General features: G+C 39.6%; 1 protein-coding gene across 1 annotated transcript; it reads right to left on the bottom strand.

The window, feature by feature from the left end:
• Positions 1-920: 920 nt before the first annotated feature.
• On the bottom strand, positions 921-22,941 carry mtmr14 (myotubularin related protein 14). The gene is made up of 20 exons (XM_058054695.1): positions 22,623-22,941; positions 22,151-22,497; positions 20,846-20,994; positions 18,333-18,441; positions 17,470-17,545; positions 17,086-17,146; positions 16,822-16,944; positions 15,244-15,317; positions 14,951-15,021; positions 14,794-14,868; positions 14,537-14,603; positions 12,298-12,383; positions 11,515-11,591; positions 10,045-10,081; positions 8,671-8,741; positions 7,739-7,797; positions 6,481-6,613; positions 6,234-6,410; positions 5,919-6,125; positions 921-4,892 (listed from the first exon to the last, which is right to left on the bottom strand). The coding sequence occupies exons 2-20, from the start codon at positions 22,283-22,285 to the stop codon at positions 4,712-4,714; spliced, it is 1,968 nt and encodes a 655-aa protein (XP_057910678.1). The 5' UTR covers positions 22,286-22,497; positions 22,623-22,941; the 3' UTR covers positions 921-4,711.
• Positions 22,942-24,852: the final 1,911 nt, after the last annotated feature.

Raw genomic sequence — 24,852 nt, 5'->3', positions numbered from 1 at the left:
GCATGTGAATAGCTGCAGCATAGAAACACTATGTTGTAAAGAACTCAAATGAAGACTCAATATGATAACAAAATAGAGTAAATATTCTGAGACATTTGTTCCCCCCTCACAGAAAGAAGTATCCATTGGCCGCTTTGAAATTCTTCTAAAATGAATCAAATGTAGGCAAACACTAAAATATACATGACTACATACAAAAAGAGACCAATCATTTTGTTTTTCCATCAAAAAATTTAATTCATACATTTCCTCATATCCAAATATTATATACTTTTAAAATCAAGGATTTCCATTTTGGACAAAGACAAATATTAATAATAATCAATTAAAGGAAACGACAGACTGCTACATAAAAAATTATCTTACTGAAATGATTCTTGAATAACCAAATTGAGGCTTGCTTTTTTACTCATTTTCATATAGTAAACAACTTTTTATTTGCGTCATAGTTTTGTTTTTTTTTATCAGTGTGGCCCATCCTTGGTAACGTTCAGATGCAGGCTGTATTTGATGATACTTCATATATTTTTTTAAAATACAAACAGAAAAGGTTTGAGCCACAAATGATTACCGGGGTCAGACTTCGGTGTCACTCTCACCTAAGAGTGAAATGAGATGCCGTAGCTTTTCACTGTGTGGATGATCTGTCTCTTGATTGCCATTAAGAAAGGTGACTGGGGGTCATTAAGAAGCAGAGGAAGCCAAGTCTGTTAAAAGTGTTAGAACTTGAATTATCTTAGTGATGTCATCAAAAGTGTTATTTTTATGGACAAATTGTAGAGCTGAAAAAAAAACAAACATAAAAAGCACCTTCATCTGTATCTGTAGAGGAAGTGCATTTCACCAAATAGTGACTTTCCTTTGGCCATAAGACACTCAAGCGTTAACGTTAACTGTAGAAACAACAATGTGATCAACACTTGAATCCATAAGATTTAATGCACAGCTAACCACGCTACTGCTTGACGCAGAAAAAGCTCCTGCAAGTCAACAATGAACATGAACACACCTGAATCACTGAGCAACAGGACTTGAGATGGAATTGGGAATCGCGAATGGAGACGAACAAAAAAAGGCACCAAAACAACCTGAGTTACAAAAGCCATCAAAGCTGGTGACCGTGTAAAATGTGTAAAGACAGGCTCATTAAAAAAATAAAATAAAAATACAATGACCAAAATATGTGCTAACTTCACGTGGAAGCAATCACTGGGATGGAGGTAACGTGGGCGACTTGTCTTGCTCAGCGGTGAACTGTATTCGAACCGTCGCTGACTGGACGACCTGCTCAAAAGCACACAATCCTAAAACACTTCCTGTGTTGACATATGACTACAGCAGATACATGCACGGTCCATGATGGATCTGAACGTAGTCCATTCAGAGACCCAAGGAAGCACCAAACACCAAATGTCTGGATGCCAAAAATCCATTTACACAGCAGATGTACTCACATACATACAATACGTATTTGATCCCTCTTTTTCCAAGTTGTACCCTTACAACGATAGGAACAATACATTGTTTTTATGCTATTTCATTGTAACAGACAGAATGTAAGGCGGTTGTCCATAAAACACACCTAAGTACAGTAATCCCTCACCAATTTTGTAAACATATGAATCATGCAGTTTTTTTTAAAATGTCCAAGCAAAATGTATGTATTTTTTGCCAAAATGAAGCATTTGCAGGTATAAAAATGGCTAAATGAAGCACGATATAAATATAAGGCATTCCAAGATGACATGTAGTAATGGTATATTGATGAGACAACAGCCACAGTACAGAACAGGAATACTCTCCCAACGCTAACGTGTGCATCTGGTCTGGAACCATTTAACCGCCATAAACAAGACATTACTGTATTATCATCATGATAATGATCATACATAACTGCTTTGATTGTACGGAAGTGAATTAGTGCACGCTGATTACAGGAAGTGAACACTAGCATAGCATTAAATAAGATCTGCTTCTTCCGACTCCTTTTCAGACACGTGGAATTATCAATTGCAACATGAAGCATTCAATGTAAAGTAACTGATATAAATAAATTCAACCATAATCATATCACAGCATGCATCACTGATTCCTAAAATGTACATCATGATGCTCCTTCAGTATAGACTCATAGCTAAACAACAACAACGTTCTCCGCCCTCACTACGTCCCGTACGCCTCCATTCAAACCTCTCCACTGCCATGGGCAAGACCAAAGAGCTGACCTCAAGACAGTAGACCATTCGTTACTTAAGAAAAAAAATCTTTTACATTCTGTCTGAAATAGTTAAGATAAAAGTGATGTATTGTTCATATCACTATAAGAGGGGATCAAGTCGTATTTTTCCATGGTAAATACAGTATGTACAGTGGGGAGAACAAGTATTTGATGCACTGCTGATTTTTTCCCACTTGCAAAACATGTAGAGGACTAATTTGTATCATAAGTGCTCTTCAACTGTGAGGGACGGAATCTAAAACTAATATTCAAAAAATCACATTGTATGATTTTTACAATACATTTGCATTTATTCATTCATTCATTTTCTACCGCTTTTCCTCACGAGGGTCGCGGGGGGTGCTGGAGCCTATCCCAGCTGTCTTTGGGCGTGAGGCGGGGTACACCTTGGACCGGTCGCCAGCCAATCACAGGGCACATAGAGACAAACAACCATTCACACTCACATTCATACCTATGGACAATTTGGAGTCACCAATTAACCTAGCATGTTTTTGGAATGTGGGAGGAAACCGGAGTACCCGGAGAAAACCCACGTATGCACGGGGAGAACATGCAAACTCCACACAGAGATGGCCGAGGGTGGAATTGAACCCTGGTCTCCTAGCTGTGAGGTCTGCGTGCTAACCACTCAAAATAAGTGAAATGAAATAAGTATTTGATACATCAGAAGAATAGAACTCGATATTTGGTACAGAAACCTTAGTTTTCTGTAGTTCTTAACAAGGTTTGCAGGCACTGCAGCAGAGATTTTGGCCCACTCCTCCATGCAGATCTTCTCCAGAGCTTTCAGGTTTGGGGGCAATACGGCCTTTCAGCTCCCTCCATAGATTTCCTATAGGGTTCAGATCTGGAGACTGGCTAGGCTACTCCAGGACCTTACAGGGCCACTCCTTAGTTGCCTTAGCTGTGTGCTATGGGTCATTGTCGTGCTGAAGACCCATCCACAACACATCTTCAGGGGTCTTACTGAAGGAAGGTTGTTGTCGGTCAAGATCTGGCGATACATGGCCCCATCCATCCTCCCCTCAATACAGTCGTGCAGTCGTCATGTCCCCTTGACAGAAAGGCATCCCCAAAGAATGCCGGTTCCACCTCCGTGTTTCATGGTTGGGATGGTGTTCTTCAGGTTGTACTCATCCTTCTTCCTCCCAAACACGGTGAGTCGAGTTTAGACCAAAAAGTTACATTTTTGTCTCATCCGACCAAATGACCTTCTCCCATTCCTACTCTGGATCATCCAGATGGTCATCCAGCGGGATCTTGCGTGCGCTGTAGGATTTTAATCCATGACGGTGTAATGTGTTACTGATGGTTTTCTTCAAGACTATGGTGTGGTTCCAGCTCTCTTCAGGTCATTGACCAGGTCCTGCTGTGTAGTTCTGGGTCTATCCCTCACCTTCCTCAGGATCATTGATGCCCTACGAGGTGAGATCTTGCATGGAGACCCAGAATGAGGGACATTGACCGTCATCTTGAACTTTGCTCCAACAGTTGGTTAGCTTCTCACCAAGTTGCTTGCTTATTTTCCTGAAGCCCATCCCTGCCTTGTGCAGGTCTACAATTTCATCCCTTAATGTCCTTACACAAGTCCTTGTTCTTGGCCATTATGGAGAGGTTGGAGTTTGCGTCTTTTTATACACGTAACAAGTTCAAACTGTTACAGTTAATACAAGTAATGGGTGGAAAACAGGAGGGCTTCTTAAAAACTAACCAACAGGTCTATGAGAGACAATTTTTACTGGTTGGTAGGTGATCAAATACTTATTTCATTAAATGCAATACTTATTTCATAGAAAATACAATTAAATGAAAATTCATTATTTAAAAATCATTCAATGTGATTTTCTGGATTTTTGTTTTTGATTCCGTCCCTCACAGTTGAAGAGCACTTCTGATACAAATTAGACCTCTACATGCTTTGCAAGTGAGAAAACCAGCAAAATCTCCCCACTGTATAAACCAATGAGGTGTTGCCATGACATTACGTGAATGGATGAAACACTGCAGCATGAAGCGTGCCAATAAGTGCTGAATTAGTCGAAATTCCTAACGTCACATGACATTAAGACCAATGGAAGGCAATCAGCGTGATCAGTAGGCTCATCAATAAGCTGATCTGACTCCCTTTTTGTTACAGCCAAAATCAATTCCTCCCAAATTATACTCAACAAATAAACCAATCCAGGAAAAGACGTGATTAAGAAGCTCCAATGAAGAATGGAAGGGAGCTAGACGCCAAGTTGCGACTAGATAGTCGTACTCCCCTGCACCCACAGGAAGTAAACTCCTCAAAGTAGGCTGGGCCTCGTTCTAGTCTGGATTTGGATGGATGGAAAAGTGACACATCAACAGGATGATTCAAGAAGAGCAGAACAACTTCCTGTATGACGGGATGTTTGGCACTTTATTGGGAGTCCACAGTTGATTCCATTGGATGAAAAAGGTGTGGGAAATCTCACTGCAAGGCGTTCAGACGATGGCGTTGGTACTTCGAAGGCCCACGCCACGGGCGAACTGCTCGAGGAGGCCTGAGATTGCGGCTGAGGGGCTGGACACCACAGATTTAAGACCGACGGTGGAGCTGTAGGCTGCCAGGAAAGTTTCGCGTACAGCTTCTAGACGGGCTTGACGCTCCGAGGGCAAGGGACACCTACGTCGCAAGTGACAACAGTGTTACCGGCATCAAATGTGGTGTGTTCTTATTATGCCGTGATATGTAACAGATGTTACCCATGTTACTCCAACTCGCTGTAACATTTAGTAGTCCAACGACTCTTTTGAACGGCACTCGGCAGCAGTAACAATTCCTAATTGAGTGTTCATGTTCATTAGGGTGCATCAAATTTGAATGGGAAATTTTAAATTCATAATATAAATTTGGCCGGTATTCCATTTTTTTTTCTAATGAACATAAAAATGTATTTTGCAAAGTTTTGAGGAAATCCATTGAGATTTAGGGGTGCAACCTCACACATAAACTTTTGTAAAATTTCTGAAAATGTGCAATTTCTAGTCTAATTGCCAAAAAGTTGACCTGGAAATGTTGAGTACAATGAACTTCTATACAGCATCATTTTCTATAGTGTTATCAAAGGGGGCCCAGACCAAAGACCAGAGGGCAGCATCTTAGGAGAGCTGGTGGGTTGTGCTGCATAGTGCCTAAAATAATAAATGGACAAGTGTATATCACATTATGTAGGACTACAGTACTACTCTCAATAAATATGCGGCATCAGCAATACTGTCTACTCTATATTACTGTTGATGTTAGGTTTGTTGATGTTGATGTTAGGCTTGCTCAGCTATTAGCTAACTGTCATTAGCAAACTTTAGCTAGCCAATGTTAGCTACAGTAGAGGTACAAATCATTCAAATTACAAAGACAAAACCACAAATTTGCTACTAATATGTAATAGGAGTATAAACACCAACAAAAACATAAAGATCTCCATGGCGACCATTGAACTGTTCACCACTTTATTCCACAAAAACAGATGTAAGGTGGCACCCCCTAAATAATCATGTATTTTGTATGTGTTGTTTCTACATATATTGGAACACTTTTAGTACCCAGCCATATCAAAATTCAATAATTGTGTTTTTTGATGCACCCTAATGTTCATATATGGCCGCCCTATTGTGTGTGTATCCCACTCTGGCATGCTTCCACACTTACATGCGTCCATTGGGGCCCTCCTCCTGGAAGCTGAAAGGCAGGAGGGAGTCATAGGGAGCAGCCACAGCAGACGAGGCGGAGGAGGTGGAGGCCAGAGGCGGCTGGAAGGGAGGATGATCATGGATGCTGCCGCAACCTGACACGATCTGCCAACTCCCATACTCTGTGGACAGAGAGGACCCCGAGCGAGCGTAGTCTGCTGCTAGCCTGACGGAGGAAGAGAGAGGAAGCTGTTGTTATGCTCACTTAGACCAGGGGGATTCCATCAGATGCTGATGTTTGAGAAGAACCACGCCCAAGATCGGTTCTACTTACCTCCGGCCGGGGACGGCCAGTGGGCTGCTGCCAGTGCGAGTTACAGCATGTTCTGAATGGTTGGAGGAGGAGGAGCTGGAAGACCTGGCCTCACTGAGGGGGTTTGGGACTTGTTCATCGAGAGGGTTTGGTTTGGTCCATACGACCATCTGAGGAGAGGAAGTGGTGCCCTTTTTCCTAAGGAGTCAAAGAAAAGCATCATGTGAAAATGAGAAGCAAACATTTGATACCTGTGTGTGACACTAACCAAGTGGGAAGTGGAGGCTGGCTGGAGAAGAGGTCCACAGTGTCACTGGTGAAGCTGGAAGCTGCACCCGCCTCCTCAGTGATTAGGGAGAACTCACTGCTAAGACTCGTCACACTACCACGATCCTTTGACTCTGAAACACACGACCGACGCCAGCAATCTTATATTAAATCTATATTAAAGAAAGAAAACCAAAAATATATTCCTAAGTGATATGAAAAACAACAAAATTGGAATTTTTAGAAAATTAATTTGCAGAAAATGTTAAGAGAATGAAGTCTAAATATTACGGAAACAGTCATAATTACAAGAAAAAACAAAGCAACAAAAGGAAATTACAAAAAAAAAGAATAAAGTCAAAATATTTAGGAGGAAAAAGGTTTTATTCTAACAAGTAAAAAAGTTGCATTTTTTTCCAACAACTCATAATATTATTAGGAAAATTAATGCCATACATAATATAGACTCACACATTATGGCTGTGGTTATTGTCTCGTCAATGTAACATTACTGACACCTATTGCCCAGTGTTAGTATTACATATCATCACGCCTGTGTCTTCTAGAACGCCTTACATTTCTATTTTACATTTTCATTCATTCATTCATTCATTTTCTACCGCTTTTCCTCACAAGGAGGTGCTGGAGCCTATCCCAGCTGTCTTTGTGCGAGAGGCGGGGTACACCCTGGACTGGTGGCCAGCCAATCACAGGGCACATATAGACAAACAACCATTCACACTCACATTCATACCTATGGACAATTTGGAGTCACCAATTAACCTAGCATGTTTTTGGAATGTGGGAGGAAACCGGAGTACCCGGAGAAAACCCACGCATGCACGGGGAGAACATGCAAACTCCACACAGAGATGGCCGAGGGTGGAATTGAACACTGGTCTCCTAGCTGTGAGGTCTGCACGCTACCCATTCGACCGCCGTACATTTTATGCTTTTTATGCTATTTTTTTAAGCCAAAAATAAGTACATTTTGCTTAATGATATACATATGTTTGACTCATAATAGGCCACATTCTAATGTTAAAATGCTAATTTGCGCCACTGTTCATACCTCATCTGCTTATACTGCTCACACTGTTAATTATTTAATTTAGTTTTGCTGTTGTAAATTTATTATTTATTACTTTCTGCACTGGGACTCCGAGGGGACTGAAATTCCATGTATACTGTATGTCGAGAATGTATAGCATATTTAACAATAAAGTTGACTTTGACATTCAACCACGTCACTGACTTACTTAACTGGCAGAGGTCCTCCACCGTAAAGTCCCCCTCTTTCAAGTGGGAGTTCTTCCTTCTGCAAGAAAGCAAAAATATCAACATGATTGCATAATTTGTTGCATGCATGAATGAATGTGAACATATACATGACATTAGGGGAGTCCAAACTGCGGCCCGGTGACAAATTATTGGCTGGCAAAACATGCAAATAACATAATTTAACAAGAAAAACTTTACATTTAAATCTAACTTCAAAAAGTGAAATATTCAGTTAAAATATTAAGCAAAAAAAATATCTGAGAAAACATCATACTTTTGATACTATGAGGAAAATAATTTTAAATCGTTTAAAGTTGAAATATATGAAGAAAAACATTTTGTTAAGCCAACATACCATAAAAAAGATTGCAAAAAAAGTGTTACAATGTTTTGGGAATAAAGTAATGAATAGTAGAAAGAATTGACAAGAAAACAGTTGAAATACTTGGGGAAAAGTCAAAATATACAGAAAAAGTCGAATTCTACAATAATTTTTACAAGAATGAACATTACATAACACAAAACAATGCCATTTTAACACCATAGATTAACCATAATTTTTTCAATTTTGTAATTTTTTAAATAAATATACTGTGGGGGGGGGGGAAGTCATGGTATTATGAGAAGCAAATTTACAAAGTTTGTTGAATAAGAAAGTTCAAATATTGTATAAATATTGTATAAAATATAATATTGCATAAAATGTAACAAAAAGAGTTCATACAAACACATTCCCCTCTATCACAAAGCTGATATGCAGTTTTTCTTAGCATATCTACGTGTTACTTTACAAAATAACAGTAACATAACAGTGGTCATTTTTCATTATGTGGCCCTTGCTGGAAAAAAGTTTGGACACCCCTAATTACAGTAAAAGAACCAGACAAAAAAACAACCAAAATGAACAAACCTCTGTTTTCTAACAGCAGAGAACTTCTCTGAGACAATGTGCTTCAAAAAATTGAAGCAAAAAAAGAAAATCTGAAGGAGAAAGAAAGCATTTGTCAACAATAGAAACAACATCAAATGAGGAACTTTCATTTCATCGAGTTGGCTTGGAGAGTTACTGTAAGTCGGGGGTGCCAAATGGTTTGACCATTTTGGCCGCTCACCAACATTTAAAATGCCTGACCTGCTGATTCTGATTTTGTCAGATTCTTTTTGTAATACAGTGGAACCTTGGTTAGCATGATTCATTTCTTGCAGTTCTGACTCTAACCAAATCCCTTTCCTCCATAAGACACAAAGGAAATCCATTTAATGCATTCTAGAAAGCCAAAAATGTTGACACAAATTGTTTTATGATTATAGTTTGACATGTAAAAAAATACTCTAATACATATAACCATATAAATGATGAATGAAATAGATAAATGAACATGTTAAGGCTACTTTTGCCTTCATTTTAGACATGATTCTTGATGTGATTGAAAACAGGAAGATGGTGGTGGTCGATCTCACTGCCGCATTGGGTCTTCGGCAACAATTATGTCTTCAATGAAGATAAAACTAACTTGAAATTGTTCATTTATACCTTTCATTCATCATTTAAAATTGTCTTATACATGTAAAACTACAATCGTAAACATATAAAACGTGTTTTATGTTAAAATTTTTCAGTCAACCTCCGGTTCCGGTTGCCATGTTTGTTTCGCTAGCTAATAGGATGCTATCAACGCTTGGATAGCATATATTAACTTAGGTGGGCTCACGTAGTGTATTAATAACATGACGAGAGGCATGCCGTATTGTACGCTAGCTGGACAATGAATACCAATAGTATAACAGAGGTTCCACCGTAACAGACAGGTAGTTTGCTCAGTTAAGACTGTCCAAACTATGAAACTTGCACACCCAGTGACACTGTAGACCTGATTTGAGCCTCTTAACAAAAAAAGCACATAGTCCATCCAATGCCATTCCATGAACTCCCAACATTTTCCTCATATTCGTGTCAGCTGTTACTGGACATGGTTAAACTCTATATTTTATCAGTATCACTGCCCTGGGCTTTGACACAGTATCATTTCGGCCTTTTCCCGTATCATTCATGGGCGGTTTCTAGGGTACAGGGCCAATTAATACTGTAGTATGTGATAAATAATCAGGCCATAGTTTTATGCAGAATGACAGAATGTAAAAAGTGTATTAAATATTCCCAGTGTTTATTCACTATTCTTTATTACTATGTGAAATATTTATTACTATAGTGTACTGTAAGACACATTTTATTCAATTCACTCATCAGGTGCATTGCACAGAATAAAAAAAAAAGCAAGTGTACCTCCTCCCCCTTGGAGAGTCGATCTGGCAGCATGTGACTGCAAAAAGAAACAAAGTTGAAAACATCTCTAGGAGGAAGCGAAACACAACAAGGAAGTTGACACAACTGAACAAAAAATGCAGTTTTTAAATGAAACTTGTTATTATTAAGGGAAAAAACAAATCCAAAGCTACATGGCCTTGTGCGGAAAAACGTGATTCCTACCTAAACCTAAGAATTGGTTGGGCCACAACTGCAATCAAGCGTTTGTGATAACTTGCAATGAGTCTCCTACAGCGCTGTGGAGGAATTTTGGCCCACTCATCTTTGCTGAATTGTTGTCATTCAGCCCCATTGGAGGGTTTTCCAGTATGAAGCGTCATTTTAAGGTCTTGCCACAGCATCTCAATAGGATTCAGGTCAGGACTTTGACTAGGCCACTCCAAAGTCTTCTTTTGTTTTTCAGGAATAGATTCCCAGGCATTCTCCTTCAGGATTTTTGGGTAGACAGCAGAATTCAGGGTTCAATTTATCACAGCAAGTCTTCCAAATCCTGAAGCAGCCCCAGACCATCATACTACCACCACCATATTTAGACTAATGTATCTTCCCAAGGGACTTGGGGATCATCAAGATGTTTTCTAGCAACACCGAGATGAGCATTAATGTTGTTTTTTTGTTCCGCCATGCAGACTGTTTTTGCCCAGTGCCCAACACTGACTTTAACTGATGAAAGTGAGGTCTGAGGCTTTTTGGATGTTGTTGTGGGGTCTTTTGTGACCTCTTAAGATGAGTCGTTGCTGCCTTCTCAGCATCATTGTGGTTGGCCGGCCCCTCCTGGAAAGGGTCACCACTGTTCCATGCTGACAATTAGGGGCGGGAGAATCACTTTTTCACGCAGGGCCATGTAGTTTGAAATTATTTCCTCTCTTAATAATAAGATAGTTTGATTTTAAAACAACATTTTGTGTTCAGTCATGTTCATTGACTAATATTTAAATTTGTTTAACGATCTAAAACATTTAAGTGGGACAGACATGCAAAAAAAAAAGAATTATTTTATAAATTCCATTTTACGTCAATTTTCCAGTCAGCGCACAATACTATGCACATCTTATTGTGTTATTAATACTTTAGTTGATAAATTGCAATACAATTTGATTGATATCATACAGTGGAACCTCAGTTGGTTTGTTTTGTGGTTAACATTGAAAATGTATGGTACAATTATGCCTCGGTTTGCGTATATATTAGCATGTGTCTTATTAATACACTGCAGGAGACCAACCATGTTGATAATATATATTTTTTTAAATCATAAAAGATCCTTGTTACCATCCTATTAGCTTGCTAATGCATGAAACAGGAAGTGGAAGTGAGCTTGTTCAATTGACTATTTTCAAACTTCTTTTTAACATTAGAGCCTTCTAGACATGAAATAATGTCTACATGGTCCTGAAAGTGATGATGTGATGCATTAATATTTCTTACCCAAAGAGGAACCAGTCGTAAGCAATGGTCAGATATAGGATCTGGGCCGGCTCCAGGTTGGCGTGCACAGCACCGTCCTGTGAAGATGACATTTTCATGCATGGACAACAGTCAGTAAAATGTGCAAGGAGATCACCAGTGGCTTTTTCAAAGGGCAGCAGGAGTTCCAGGATTGGCAAAATCTTCCTACACCTATTGTACCCTTTCCCAGTCAGGTGATGGCTTTCGAAAAAACTACTGTTTCTCAGCCTGCTTTGGTTTCTTTCCACATGGGGGAAAAAACCCTCCAAAATGAAAGCAAAGATGTGTACTCACCACTACATGTAGTAAAGTATCATGATATTATTATCATGTGATTTTCCCATAGTAATACAAGTCATTTAAGAATATGTTTTTATTTTTAATAGTTCTGATAAAATTACTGCTGTTTTTTTCATTTTTTGCAGCTGTATTCTTGTTTAAGTGTATGTTTAGAATCTCAGAATGTACCCCGTGTTAGAAGCATAAATATTTTCATAATGTCTGATGCTGAAGATAAAATTGTTTATTTTACATAGGAGTTTATGTGTTCGTGCATCACGCCATGGAGCAAATACTTTCAATTATAGTCACCATGATTGGCTTTAGTCTCCACAATATTGTACAAACATACTGGCTGCCTCTCGGTCATGTGGTTGAAACCCCGCAATTGCGTTTATGAAAATAATGAGGGAAAAAGGAAAGGTTAGACTGAAAGTATGAAAGCACGTGAGTGAGAGTGGAATTAGTAAATGATCAACTTACGGCCCAAAGCGACAGCCTGAGGAGAGAAACAAACAGAGGTGTTCGGTCCCAGCCTGATATGCAGTGTACAAGAAGGCCATTTTCATCTGGAAAACAAAACAATATATATTACTTGCACGGTGAATCCCAATGTATGTTTACATCTAATAATTTATTTGTATTACAATTTTTTGTCATTATGAATTCCATAGGGCGGCGTTCCCCAACCACCAGGTGAAGGGCAGGCCCAACAGAAACACATTTAAAAAATGTTATGTACATTTAGGCCACCAAAAAAAAGATAAAAAAGTAATATACATTGTTACCTCTAACACAAAAGCTGAGACAATATCAAGGTGGACCCCAAACCATTTGATTTTACAGAATGCGGCCCTCGCTGGTCAAAGTACATTCAATTCATCTGTTCCAGAAAGCATGTTAACATAACATTTTTTTATAGGTTTAGAATTTTAGTTATACATGCAGAAAATTCTAATGCATATAAATGACTATAAACGATGAATAAAAGAAATAAATTAACATTTAAGGTTACTTTTACCATCATCAAAGACATGATTGTCCTCAATGACACTTCTTATTTTGATTTTGTTTCCTGAATTTAATAGTGTTTCTCTAAAATGGAGCCAAAAAAATAGAATATGAGAAACTATTTAACTGGAGAAATGAGTCCTACCAAAAAGGGAAGGTGGTGTCTCGCTACCACATTGTGTCTTTGGCAACAGTAGTCTTCAGTGACACAAAAAGCAACCTTAAAGGGGACCTATTACACTCATTTTCCCACCCTTTGTATTGAGTTGTGATGTCCTATAGAGCAGCTCCACGAAATAACCCGCACAGAAAGCTTTCTACATCTTAAAGAATCTGTACCTATTCCAGCTGTATTTCCTTGGATTAGTGCTTCCTGTCAAAATGGTCTGTTTTCATTTATTCCACTCACTGCCACGTCTGGGCATGCCCACTCCGCTGTAATTGGTCACATGCCCAAAGCGCTTCCTAACTATGAACCATATAAGGAAGTCCGCCCCTCTGTGACATCGCAAACTTCTTTCAGGGCTCAACTCCAAATGCTCAAACATCATTATCTGAAACTTTGGCATGGTTTAACATGAGAATACAACATTCTAACTACATTTAGAAAAGTCAGAAAAGTGCAAAAAGCATAGTAGGTCCCCTTTAAATGTTCAATTAGCTCTTTCATTTGTCATTCCTAAGCATTTACAATTGTTTTATTCATGTAAAAAATAATTAGATCTATAAAAAGGTATTTTGTGTTGATATTTTGATCATAGACGGGTGACGTAACTTTTGGCTTGTTTGCCATTTTAAATATATACCGTATAATAAGAATACAGGTGGACGTATGCAGTATCAATAACACGACAAGATGCGCTCCATATTGTACGTTAACCAGAGAATGCACACAACCAGAGGCACAATTGTGGTATGAATTTTGAGGAAAAAAAAAACATGGGGCAGACCCTAACTGAGGTTCCACTGTATGTGTTATTTATCCTTTAACCAGGTAAACCTCATAGAGTTTTCTGTCTAAGACGGCAGCATAACACAAAGTTTCTGACATTTGTGTTTCATATCCATGACTTTTTACATTGGATTTAACGGTTAAAATCAACCTCCCATAAAAATGATGGACTTCAGACCCGACCACGATGAGTGAAATAGCACCACTATAGTTTACACTCATATTACCCAATATATTAAATCAGTGAAAATAAGCCATTGAGGACAGAAATAAGACTTATGCTTCTGGACGTGTGGACAGGAAGTCATGTCAGGGATTCATAGTTTAGTTTTAGCTTGAGTACATCCACAACAGTGGCCCATGTTATTATTATGATGACTATCATTGTTATTATTATTACTTTTTGTGCCTGTGCCTGAGATATGTACGTAATTATGAAATAATAAAGCCAGGGGTTGGCGATCAAGTCTGGTGTGTGTTACTAGTGACACTTACTGGCCAACAGTTCGATGATGTCTCTGTAATGCCTTTAACTATATTTGGATTTTAACTTATTTAGAACATTTCATTTCAGCAATCATTGATTAATCAAAAAATAGCAAACATTGATTAATTTTTGAAAAAAAAAGAAGCGATAGAGGGAGCAATGTTCAAACCGCAATGGACTGAGGGACAACTGTACTTATTTTTCCTGTCGTAACCCACCAAACACCAAAATAATGCACAAATACCCGACTACAAAAAAAAGCAACTTCCTACCATCACTGTTGATGATATGCAGCAGCAGCTTCAGGTAGTTTTGCGTCTGTTCCACCAGATCCCATGACTACAGACACACAAGCAGTAAAAAATAAGCAACTGGCAGCAACAACAATTCACAGTCTACATCCCACATTTTTTGCTCCATTGATGGTTGAAAACAAACGTCACTGAAGAATTGGGATTGTATGTTTGGGGTTACATGAGTAGTCACTTCTAACGAATGCTGAGCTTGCTCGTAGAAGAGAAGAGGTCACCTGGTACTGAGCCCAGTCGATATTTAGGTTCTTGGTAAAGCATGGCGGGATTGTCAAAGGAGCATCCACATAGTCCTGGCAAGGGAGAAAGAATGTCAGGATTGGTCAGAATTCCATTTCTACTATTAAGAGAGAAGATTCCAAGTATGGACGCAACCTGATTCCAGTTGAACACCAGTCCCTCAGCTGTGTAGTCTCTGTCTTTGTAGTCCTTAAAAAACTCACACCCTGGATGAAAAATTAACACCTGGTTATGAACAACAATCAACAATAAAACAAAACAAACTATTGGCATCCCTAATCCATAGGGGCGTAGATACAGGATGTAAGGTACAAACATATATAGGATACAGTAGCTCTTAAAATCCCCCCTTTACTTTGATGCCACTTGACTTATTTGGCCTTTTTTCCAGAAAAAATGGCTCCTGTGTGTTTGCTGCTTCCTTTTACCTGGGTAAGGCACAGAGAGCAACGTGAAGTCTGCATAGCGTTGGGCTTTGTCTGCCTTCTCCGAGGATGTCACACTGTGGCAACAGGAAAGGAGAGAAATATTACGTGGAAACGCTTATTGATCACATGCAAAACAAGCCAAAATGGATGCAAATAAATGATGAAGAAGGTGAGAAACAATCACGTCTTCAAAACAGGTCAAAGTAACCCGTAAATGTTCAATGTACCAATAAGGTCGGCATAATGAAAAATAGGGAATGTGGGGGAAATCCAACTTTTTGTCGACAGGCTAACATGTTTAATGTGACAAAGTGTATCATTAACATGAACTTTTGCTTCTTACAATACACTTCACATTAAAAAACTACTTTGTTACTCATAACATTAGTAACTATTCATTCATTTTCTACTGCTTATCCTCGCTGCCTTCGGGCGAGAGGCAGGGTACTCTGTGGATTGGTGGCCAGCCAATGGCCACCAATCACAGGGCACATATAGACAAACAACCATTCACACTCACATTCATACCTATGGACAATTTGGAGTCGCCAATTAACCTAGCATGTTTTTGGAATGTGGGAGGAAACCAGAGTACCCGGAGAAAACCCACGCATTCACGGGGAGAACATGCAAACTCCACACGAGGGCGGAATCGAACTCGGGTCTCCTAGCTGTGAGGCCTGCGCACTGACCACTCGAACACCGAACATTAGAAACCAATTAGACTAATATTAGAATATCATATTGATATTCGACTTTATCCCAAAATATTGACTTTATTCTCATATTATATGATCTTTCCCAACCACATTTCTCTGTTTTTTTTTCTTTGACTCTGAAAGTGACTTTTTTGTAGTATCATGCAGTTTACAACAGCATTGTTGTACCTTTTCCACTTTAATATACATTTGTACCGCCACAGACAGAGCCAGGGTTTTACAACCAGTGGCTGGTCTTTCAGTTCTACTGTGACTCCAGCAGGTTAATGTTTTCTTGTGATGTCCTTCAAAGTTCTGTGTAGTCTGCTTTCTGGTGAGTCAGAGAATGGTACTGGAACTTTTATTGCAAACACTGATGCAAAATCGATGAAGATGGCTTGGGGAAAAAAGTAACAAACATGGCCAATTGCTAAGTGGCAACAGGAGCGACCAGGAGGAACAGGAAGAACGTGACACGAAGGATACGTTTAAGGAAAGTACTAAATATATGTTAGGTCAATTTAGTTGTTTTGTGGCTCCAAGTGAGTTTTAATTTGGTGGAAATGGGCCTGAATGGCTCTTTTGATGCTAAAGGTTGCCGAGCCATACTTGGTGGGTTACTTCCTGTTTGCTCTCGCTCTGAAACACGTTACAACACATCTGGTCTACCGGAGAATAAGAAGATGTAGCAGGAGGAATTGTTGTTGCCAACTTGGAGACATATTTAAGCAAGTAATCAGACTCCTCTAGAGAATTTTTCAAGAAAGAAACTGGAGACAAATCTGGCAAAGGGAGTTTTGACATTTTGAGAGATGAGAAATGCTCGTATCGGACTGTATGAAATGTACACTACAAGTCACTATTCCACATGCTTTCTTACTTTAGGCCAAACTTAACCTTCTTGTTCTCCACCATGAGGTCACAGATGTAGCCAACTGACAGGTAACGCAGGAGCTTGATGTCATGACCGCGGACCTTGTCAAAGAGCTGGGAGTCGCCGTTCCTGAAGAGGACACACATTGGGAATGTACGTCAGTGTGACAAGCCATGAGTACTGTTGGATACATTTCTACATTTATTACACGGCTGTGTTTTATTGTACTGTATACATATACTTTAAAAATACACTGTATATTTTGTTTACCTGACTGCGCTGTCATCCTGAGGAAACTCCTCTGACTCCGCCCATGTATCATCACTTCCTCCTAATACACATGCACAAGTATTTGATGTTGGAACTTTACCAAGATAGGAACAATGCACCGTTTAAAAGGTTACAAGGTTATAAATCCATTTGCGTTTTATTGAGGGAAATATGTATTTGATCCCCAAATAAAACGTGGCTTCGTTTGAAACTGGACTTGCACTTTACAAAGCAATTGCTACAAATTTTGAAGCAACATTTTCTGTCTGTGTTGATGTGTCAAGAGAGCACATGTGACAAAGAAGCAACACATGGAAAAAAAAGTTGGAAACAACTTCCCCATTGAAGTCCATATTTAGGTATGTGTGTGTGTGTGTGCTGTACCAGAGAAAATGTAGTTATAGCCCGTGCGTCCATAGAGCTCCCCCCAGCCTGCCAGAGTGGATGAGCGACAAATGTGCTGCAGTGACGGAGAAAAGGCGGAACACCATGAAACATATTGGAAAACGTGCTGCTGAACACCATTTAACATCCCTGTGTGTTCTCAAGCAATGTCCAACACTTCTTGAACAGTCCAAAACATGTTGCGGAAAAACACAATTGAAAACCTAATACAGTCATCCTCATTTATAATTGAATCATTTTATAATTTAATTGCCGCAACGTAGGATTTCTTATTTACAAATGGAATATTTTTGTACTTATAGCATAGAAAACAACCTTTGCTAACTTCTAAATAAGGTTTTTAAGTGATATATAACACCCCTATAGTCACCTTTAGAGTCCTATTATTGTGCCTGTTGTGAAATCATTCAAACCTGCAGACGTCCCAAATAAATGTGACATGTTTACTATATTGGGCAATAGCAGTGTAGGGGTACAATTTCATGCCTGGAAGGCTGTAATAATGCTAAAAACCCATATTAAGAAGGTCGTAAACGGGTTTTGTATGCCCTAATTACCAAAATATTCCAATGCTTTGCAAAGCCAGTTGCCAGGGTAGGCATTGGATTGTGGGAAATGTAGTGTTTCACTGAAATTTCAGATGTTTGTGTGTTATGGTTATAATTTAACCAAGCAGAAAATAAGTTGAGCATAAGTAAAACACGGGTTATTTGCAAATATGTCATGAAGTTAAATCTACACAAAAATAAATCCAAACACTAAGTTGTTGTTAAAAAGGAGAGGATGTCCTATTCGAGGAATCATAAGTGTATGTGTGTTTCCTGCAGGAGTGCAGCAAGTACCTTGCCGTTGTAGAGAATGACTGGACAGACGAACCTCCCTCTGCAGCGAGCCAGTTTACTCCGGTTCACCAAATCCTGCAGTTTGCTGATATGCACTGTGCTCTCAAACCTGAAAAGACGAAACAGTTTGACATGTGGACTTAGTCATTCTAAGCACGTGGAATACATGGGGGGAATTTTTCACATGTCCTTCTGTTTACGCAAACTCTGTGCAGAAGGTGAAAAAGTGCAGTGCGTTCAGGAACACCGGCTAGCATAATCCACCAAGAGCAGAGATTGAAGAAAAAAATACCACTATTATTCAAAATTATGAATTTAACTCAATGAGATTTGTCGTTCGGTCTGAAAAGTTCATGCATGTCACTCGCTCATGGCACATTCACACATCTGGCGTGTGCATGCACACACACACACACAGTCTCACAGAAACTATGGACAAATTGAATTGAATAATAATACAGTTGAAGCTCAGTTAGTGTATACACTGGTTAGCGTGTTTTTTGGTGAATGTTCATGCCACGATCCTCGGTTTGCATCTGTATTCTTAATTCTTACTATTATTTTTTGTATCAGACTACGTACTTCCTTGTTAGCGAACCAAATGGCAACCAGAACCGAAAGTCACGTCGCCCATCTATGATGTCATCAGTGGTTGACTACCAAATGTTAACGTAAAACACGCTTTTATAGTTTTGCATATAAATGCATATAAACGATGGATGAAAAGGATCACTTCCTTAAATGGGCGTTCCCGGGTACAAGCCTCCCCCCGCTCTGCTGTTCACCGTGTTAGCAATGGCGTCCAGGAAATATTTATTTAGGTTTGAGGGAAGGCTAACTTGCCTAAAGAGGCAGAAGTGGTTGGAGTTGCAGAATCCCGACTAGCGAGAAAAAAATATGCGACTGTTTTGTGAACTGCCAAACTGTTGAAGTCCGATGCCTTGCCAACGTTACTTGGTCACTTTGACAGTATCCCAACTGTTTATTTTGTGTAAGTCAGCGTCTGTCTGTGTAGCATTATAGCGTGTGCATACAGGGAGCGTCTTACCTGCATGCATGCAAATTACACGCTCACTGATGTCTGGAGTTGCCAATAGCCTTTTACACGACAATCGTTTTTTTTTTTAAACACGGGTAATCCTGCAAAAAACGTGTAATGACCACATTTTCACGACCGAAGTTGTGCCAAGATTGTCTAAACATGGACCTACGTTACTATGTTACTAGCATGTGTTAAGTCAGGGGTCTCCAACAGCTTTTCAAATAGCTCTCCAAGGGGTTTATTCATTTATCATCAACTCCTATACCCACAAAATTAGAAAGGGGGGTTCGGCAGTAGTCTGGAAGTAGTCTGGAGCACTTGGGAATGTGACCAATCACAGCGGAGTGGGCGTGCCCGTACGTGGAATAAGTTAAAGCTGTTTTGGAAAGCCAAGGAAATACAGCTGGAATAGGTGCTGGTTCTGGAACATCTAGAAAGCTTTACATGTGGGTTATCGTGTGTAGCTGCTCTATAGGAGTCCACTACTCAATACTAAAGGCAGAAAATTAGCATAATAGGTCCCCTTGTGTAAAGGGCTCTTTGAAGCCTTTTCTATTGTTTGCTGTCGGTCCTCCCCCCAACCCTCTGTCCCATCCCCACCGTCAAGAAATATAGCTGTGAAACATGTTTAATGCTTTGAATGCTTGTCGCTATGGCAGCCTAGTGTTTATAATACTACATAGTAACATGTAAATACAACATGACTTAGGGGTGTTCTGTGGCAACTTTGACACTGTTTTGTTCTCCAGACATCCATAGCGCTACCCGGGGCTGCTCACATCATTCTTTCTCTTTGGGCTTTTCCCTTGAGGGGTCGCCACAGCAAATCAATCTCCTCCATCCAACCCTGTCTTTTGCATCTGTCTCTCTCTCTACCCTCATGTCCTCCTTCATTAAATCCAAGACAAGGCAATGATCTCAGTGTTTCAACATACCGCCCACAAATTGACTGTCAGAAATACAATCGGCATTACCTGTTTGGCATCAGTCATGAACACATTATAACCCACCTGGTCAGCCAGACAAGAAGACACTACAGGAAGGATCAGTAACAAGACACACAGCGACAAATCTAGAAGAGACTGACATGAAAGCACATTTTTCTCTTATCGACGAGCACCCGGAGCTGACAGTCCATTTGCCTTTCTAATAAATCTGTCTTGCCACAGCAAACAAATACATCGGCGATGCTCACACGTCTGTTTTACAGAAATGAAAGAAATCTGAGCCTGGGCATGATGAGCAGCCAATATGAATGATGCAAACACAACACTACCATCTAGCCTGCTATCTCTTCTAAACGCAGGCATAAAGATCAGCCATTATCATGCTGATGTGACCTTTGCACTCTGCAGTGCATTCAGGTGTGAAGCATGCGAGCGGAATACAAACAAACAAGGGGTAAACGATAACTGGATGACCTAGTTACATAGATGAGCGTGATGGCATTACGTAGATGAAGTGGTGGTACCTGTCTCGATCCACGTCTGTGCATTCGTACTCCAAGAAGACGATCTGTCGGGGGTAATGGCCGCATACTTCTCCATTGGCGTTCTGGATGACGCTGTACTTGTAATCTTTGGCAAATAACTCCAGACAGCGGTTTTCTACAGCCTCCATCTGTAAAGACGATAAAGCCTGATTTGATGTATTTGTCACAATAAGAAAAATGTGATTAAGACACTTAACAAATTCATTCATTCATTCATTGTCTTCCTCACAAGGGTCGCGGGGGTGCTGGAGCCTATCCCAGCTGTCTTTGGGCGAGAGGTGGGGTACAACCTGGACTGGTCGCCAGCCAATCACAGGGCACATATAGACAAACAACCATTCACACTCACATTCATACCTATGGACAATTTGGAGTCGCCAATTAACCTAGCATGTTTTTGGAATGTGGGAGGAAACCGGAGTACCTGGAGAAAACCCCCGCATGCACGGGGAGAACATGCAAACTCCACACACAGATGGCCGAGGGTGGAATTGAACCCTGGTCTCCTAGCTGTGAGGTCTGCGCGCTAACCACTCGACCGCCGTGCCGCCCACTTTTAACAAATTGAAATGTTGAAATATTTGGAAAATGATAGAACAACCCAACATGGTGGGGATAAAAGAGTAAAGACTAAAGTTGACCCTAATTATAGACATTTTAACCAATGTCACAAAGCTGTTTTTCTCCAAATAAATAACTTCTTAGCATATTGCTCACAAAATATGCATCATTTCATTTTTCCCTGCGTGGAAAAGTTTGGACACCCCTGATGTAACATCAGAAGTCTTTCACATCAGTTAGTAGTATTCTAGAAAATACATCACAAACACGTGTCCCATGTGCTGATTCTACCATCATTTGACTTTACAGTACCCGTCCATGGATTCTTCTGGGTTAGATTCCTACATTATAGTGCAATTAGATGCAAACCTCCATAGCTTCTCTTGAATGTGTGCTTTGATTCAGATTGTTGACATTTACTTCCTGCCAGAAAAGTTTCATAGTGACTTCCATTGTTGGCTTGACGCCAATGCTCGGTAGTGAACATGTACATTAAACCCACATAGTCACTCAAGGCTGCAGAAAAGCAACGATGGAATTAAATTACTTGAGTGCATGATATATCTAAGTGTATGATAAATCAAATAGAAGCCCAACAAAGACGTTATTTTAGTCAGAATTGCAGAAATCTACTGTGCAGTTCAAGTTGACGTAGAAGTACGTCTGGTAAAGCACATCGCGACAAAAAATGAGCACAGATCCTAAATAACACAATACACTCACCCGAGGAGTTACTTCCTTTGCACGGTACTGGGCCTTGGAAAACAAGTCTATCAAATCCGCTATTTCCTCACTCTTCCTGGCCGACAGCCCAGCGTCTTTCAAGCCGCCGACCGCGGAAGGGCAAGCGGCCATCATGGTGCCTCGAACCGCTGGGGTGGACTCTATCCGGACTCGACCTCCTTCAAACACCGCAGCACCTTGTCCGCTGGGGCGGGAAGACCGACCAGGCCATCCCTTCCTGGCTGCCCTCTTGAGGGGGCCGGAGCCGAAAGGTCTTCCTGGATTCAGGGCAACGGTGGTGTCCCCCTGTCCGAACCAGCAGAGATCCAGCCCGCACGGCCAGCCGCCTGCAAAACGTACACCCTGGTTACTTCTTTATCGTAGCGACTAGCCCGTGTTAGTTATTCCACTCATTTGAAGCACTCCGAATGCCTTGAGACCACAACCGGTCGGAAGTACACAAGTGTTTTACCTTGAGTTGGACGGTGACGAGGCAGCAGAGATCCGACGCAATGTAACTGCTCGCCGGTCCGCTGGAGTCAGGAAACACCGAGGATCCTCCACGGCCTGCTAACGTCTCCTCAATGTCAAGACCTCATGTCTCATTCGTAACATATGATCACATACGAATGGAAGCGACACACACTACACGATAAATATGTCATAAATAACAAATGTCAACCGTGCACGGGGTACAAAAATCTGCCTGTCGTGATGTGGTTGGGGGGGAAAAAGGCACCGATGTTGCAACCACAATCCGTTTAATTTGGTAAACAGGAAGTTGGTGCAACCACGTGACCACCATTTCCTATTGGAGTGTCCCTAAAGTCTAAATACATATACTGTATAATACACATAGATTATGCAAAAAGTCAAATTAAATTAGTACATGAAAAATTAATTTTTGAAATAATTACAAATCAAAACACTACACACTGTACACGTGTTATATATAATTTACGCAAGGTGTAAAGTTAACACATTTACAGTAATGTCCACCTTTAATGTATGTATGTATATTATATATGTATATTATATATATATACACAATATACATACAAAATAATTACAATTATAAAAAATAAATTTAACAAAATTATAAAAACAAATAAAAATATAATAAACATTTACGTACAAAAACGTAATGTATAGTATAAATACAAATATATTACATTTAACGTTGTATTATTATATATTAATAATGAATAAAAATACTAAATATATATATTATGTTTGTAGGCAAAAATGCATATATTAAACAATTATTTGAAAAAATATATAATTTTATACTGTTTTTTTTTTAAAAAAAAATTTCCATTCTTGTTTCTCTTTTCTGAATACAGTATTTACATACATACAGTATATTTTTAAAATTCAAAAATTTTAATATATTTGTATATAATTCTATAAATTAAATTTGGAGTTTCTACAATTACATAATTTTATTTTACAAATGATTTACACTATTATTACTCATTGATTATACTCTATGTATGGACATCAGGGAAACTGTACAAAGTACTGCAAGAACTGCATGAAAATAGTTGACTGGAATATTACCCAATGGCATACAGGGGTTTGTGACTTAACCTTTCACCTTTAGCAACCAAACATTTGGTCACGAAAAGACACTCAGAGACAACACAATGCTCGTTTTCAAAATACAATACCATCATGATTATTTTATTATCAAAATGCATTACATCTCTTGTTTCTTAAATCTTTTAGGGGGGAGAGGGCAATTACTACAATGATCTGTGTAAAAATAAAACAGAATAATTGTACCAAAACAAAAAAACTAACAAAAAGTAACACAGTCTGTGGTTTTTGATGGGAAGTCCAGAACAAAGCCAATGATTCATGTTCATCCATCTGGCAAAAGCGCTCACACAGACCCTCAAAACAAGAATCATGCCATAAATTCAGTGTACTATATTTTCTCCATAAAAGTCTATATCACATTTCTTTCTATACAAGTACACACACGTTCATACACGTTGTCCTACTGTGTCTTTGAAGTTGTAAGGTGCTGATTCATTTTGGGTCACAACTTGTCAAAACATTCACTGAACCAGAGTACCCTGGTGTGTGTCGGTGCCTCCTCCAAACAACCAGAGTCTCTCTTGACGGAGGGCAGGAAGAGTCCACCAGTTGAATTTGACATTCCACCGTGGTGGTCGGGACAAGCGTATCTTCCAAAGTTCATTTGGGGAGGGGGGGGGGGGGGGGGGGCAAGGGGGTTTAATGAGTTTTCAAAGGAAACATGAAAATACAGCAAGGGAAGCTTGTTCTCACAGGAGAACATACGGTAGCAGCATTGTTATGTTTGTTTTTCCCCCCAATACATGTATTTTCTTCTAAACACTGACACAAACACCCCCTCCTGGTGTCACCACGGAATGCAAAGATTGGTCAGAAAAGTAGCAAAATACAAACAATTATCTAACATCATCAAATGTATTTTAATGGAGCGAAAAAATTGGGGAATGGATGTATGCATACATGTGTATATTAGGGATGCTCCATTCAATCAAAGTCATCAAATTTCATCCAAACCTGTGGCTCATACTATTGCAATGTGACGCTTGAAGCCAGCATCTCACTCCCGCTTCACTTCACAAAACCAAAACAAACATGTCTGCCGTGTAGAACTTACCTGTCGATTTGTGAGCGATACAAATTTTGCACCTTACATAACAAAA

The sequence above is a fragment of the Doryrhamphus excisus genome, chromosome 18 (genome assembly GCF_030265055.1).
Source record: "Doryrhamphus excisus isolate RoL2022-K1 chromosome 18, RoL_Dexc_1.0, whole genome shotgun sequence".
Taxonomy (NCBI): Eukaryota; Metazoa; Chordata; class Actinopteri; order Syngnathiformes; family Syngnathidae; genus Doryrhamphus; species Doryrhamphus excisus.
Note: the sequence above shows the minus strand (reverse complement) of the source record. Positions and strands in the feature narration are given on the sequence as shown.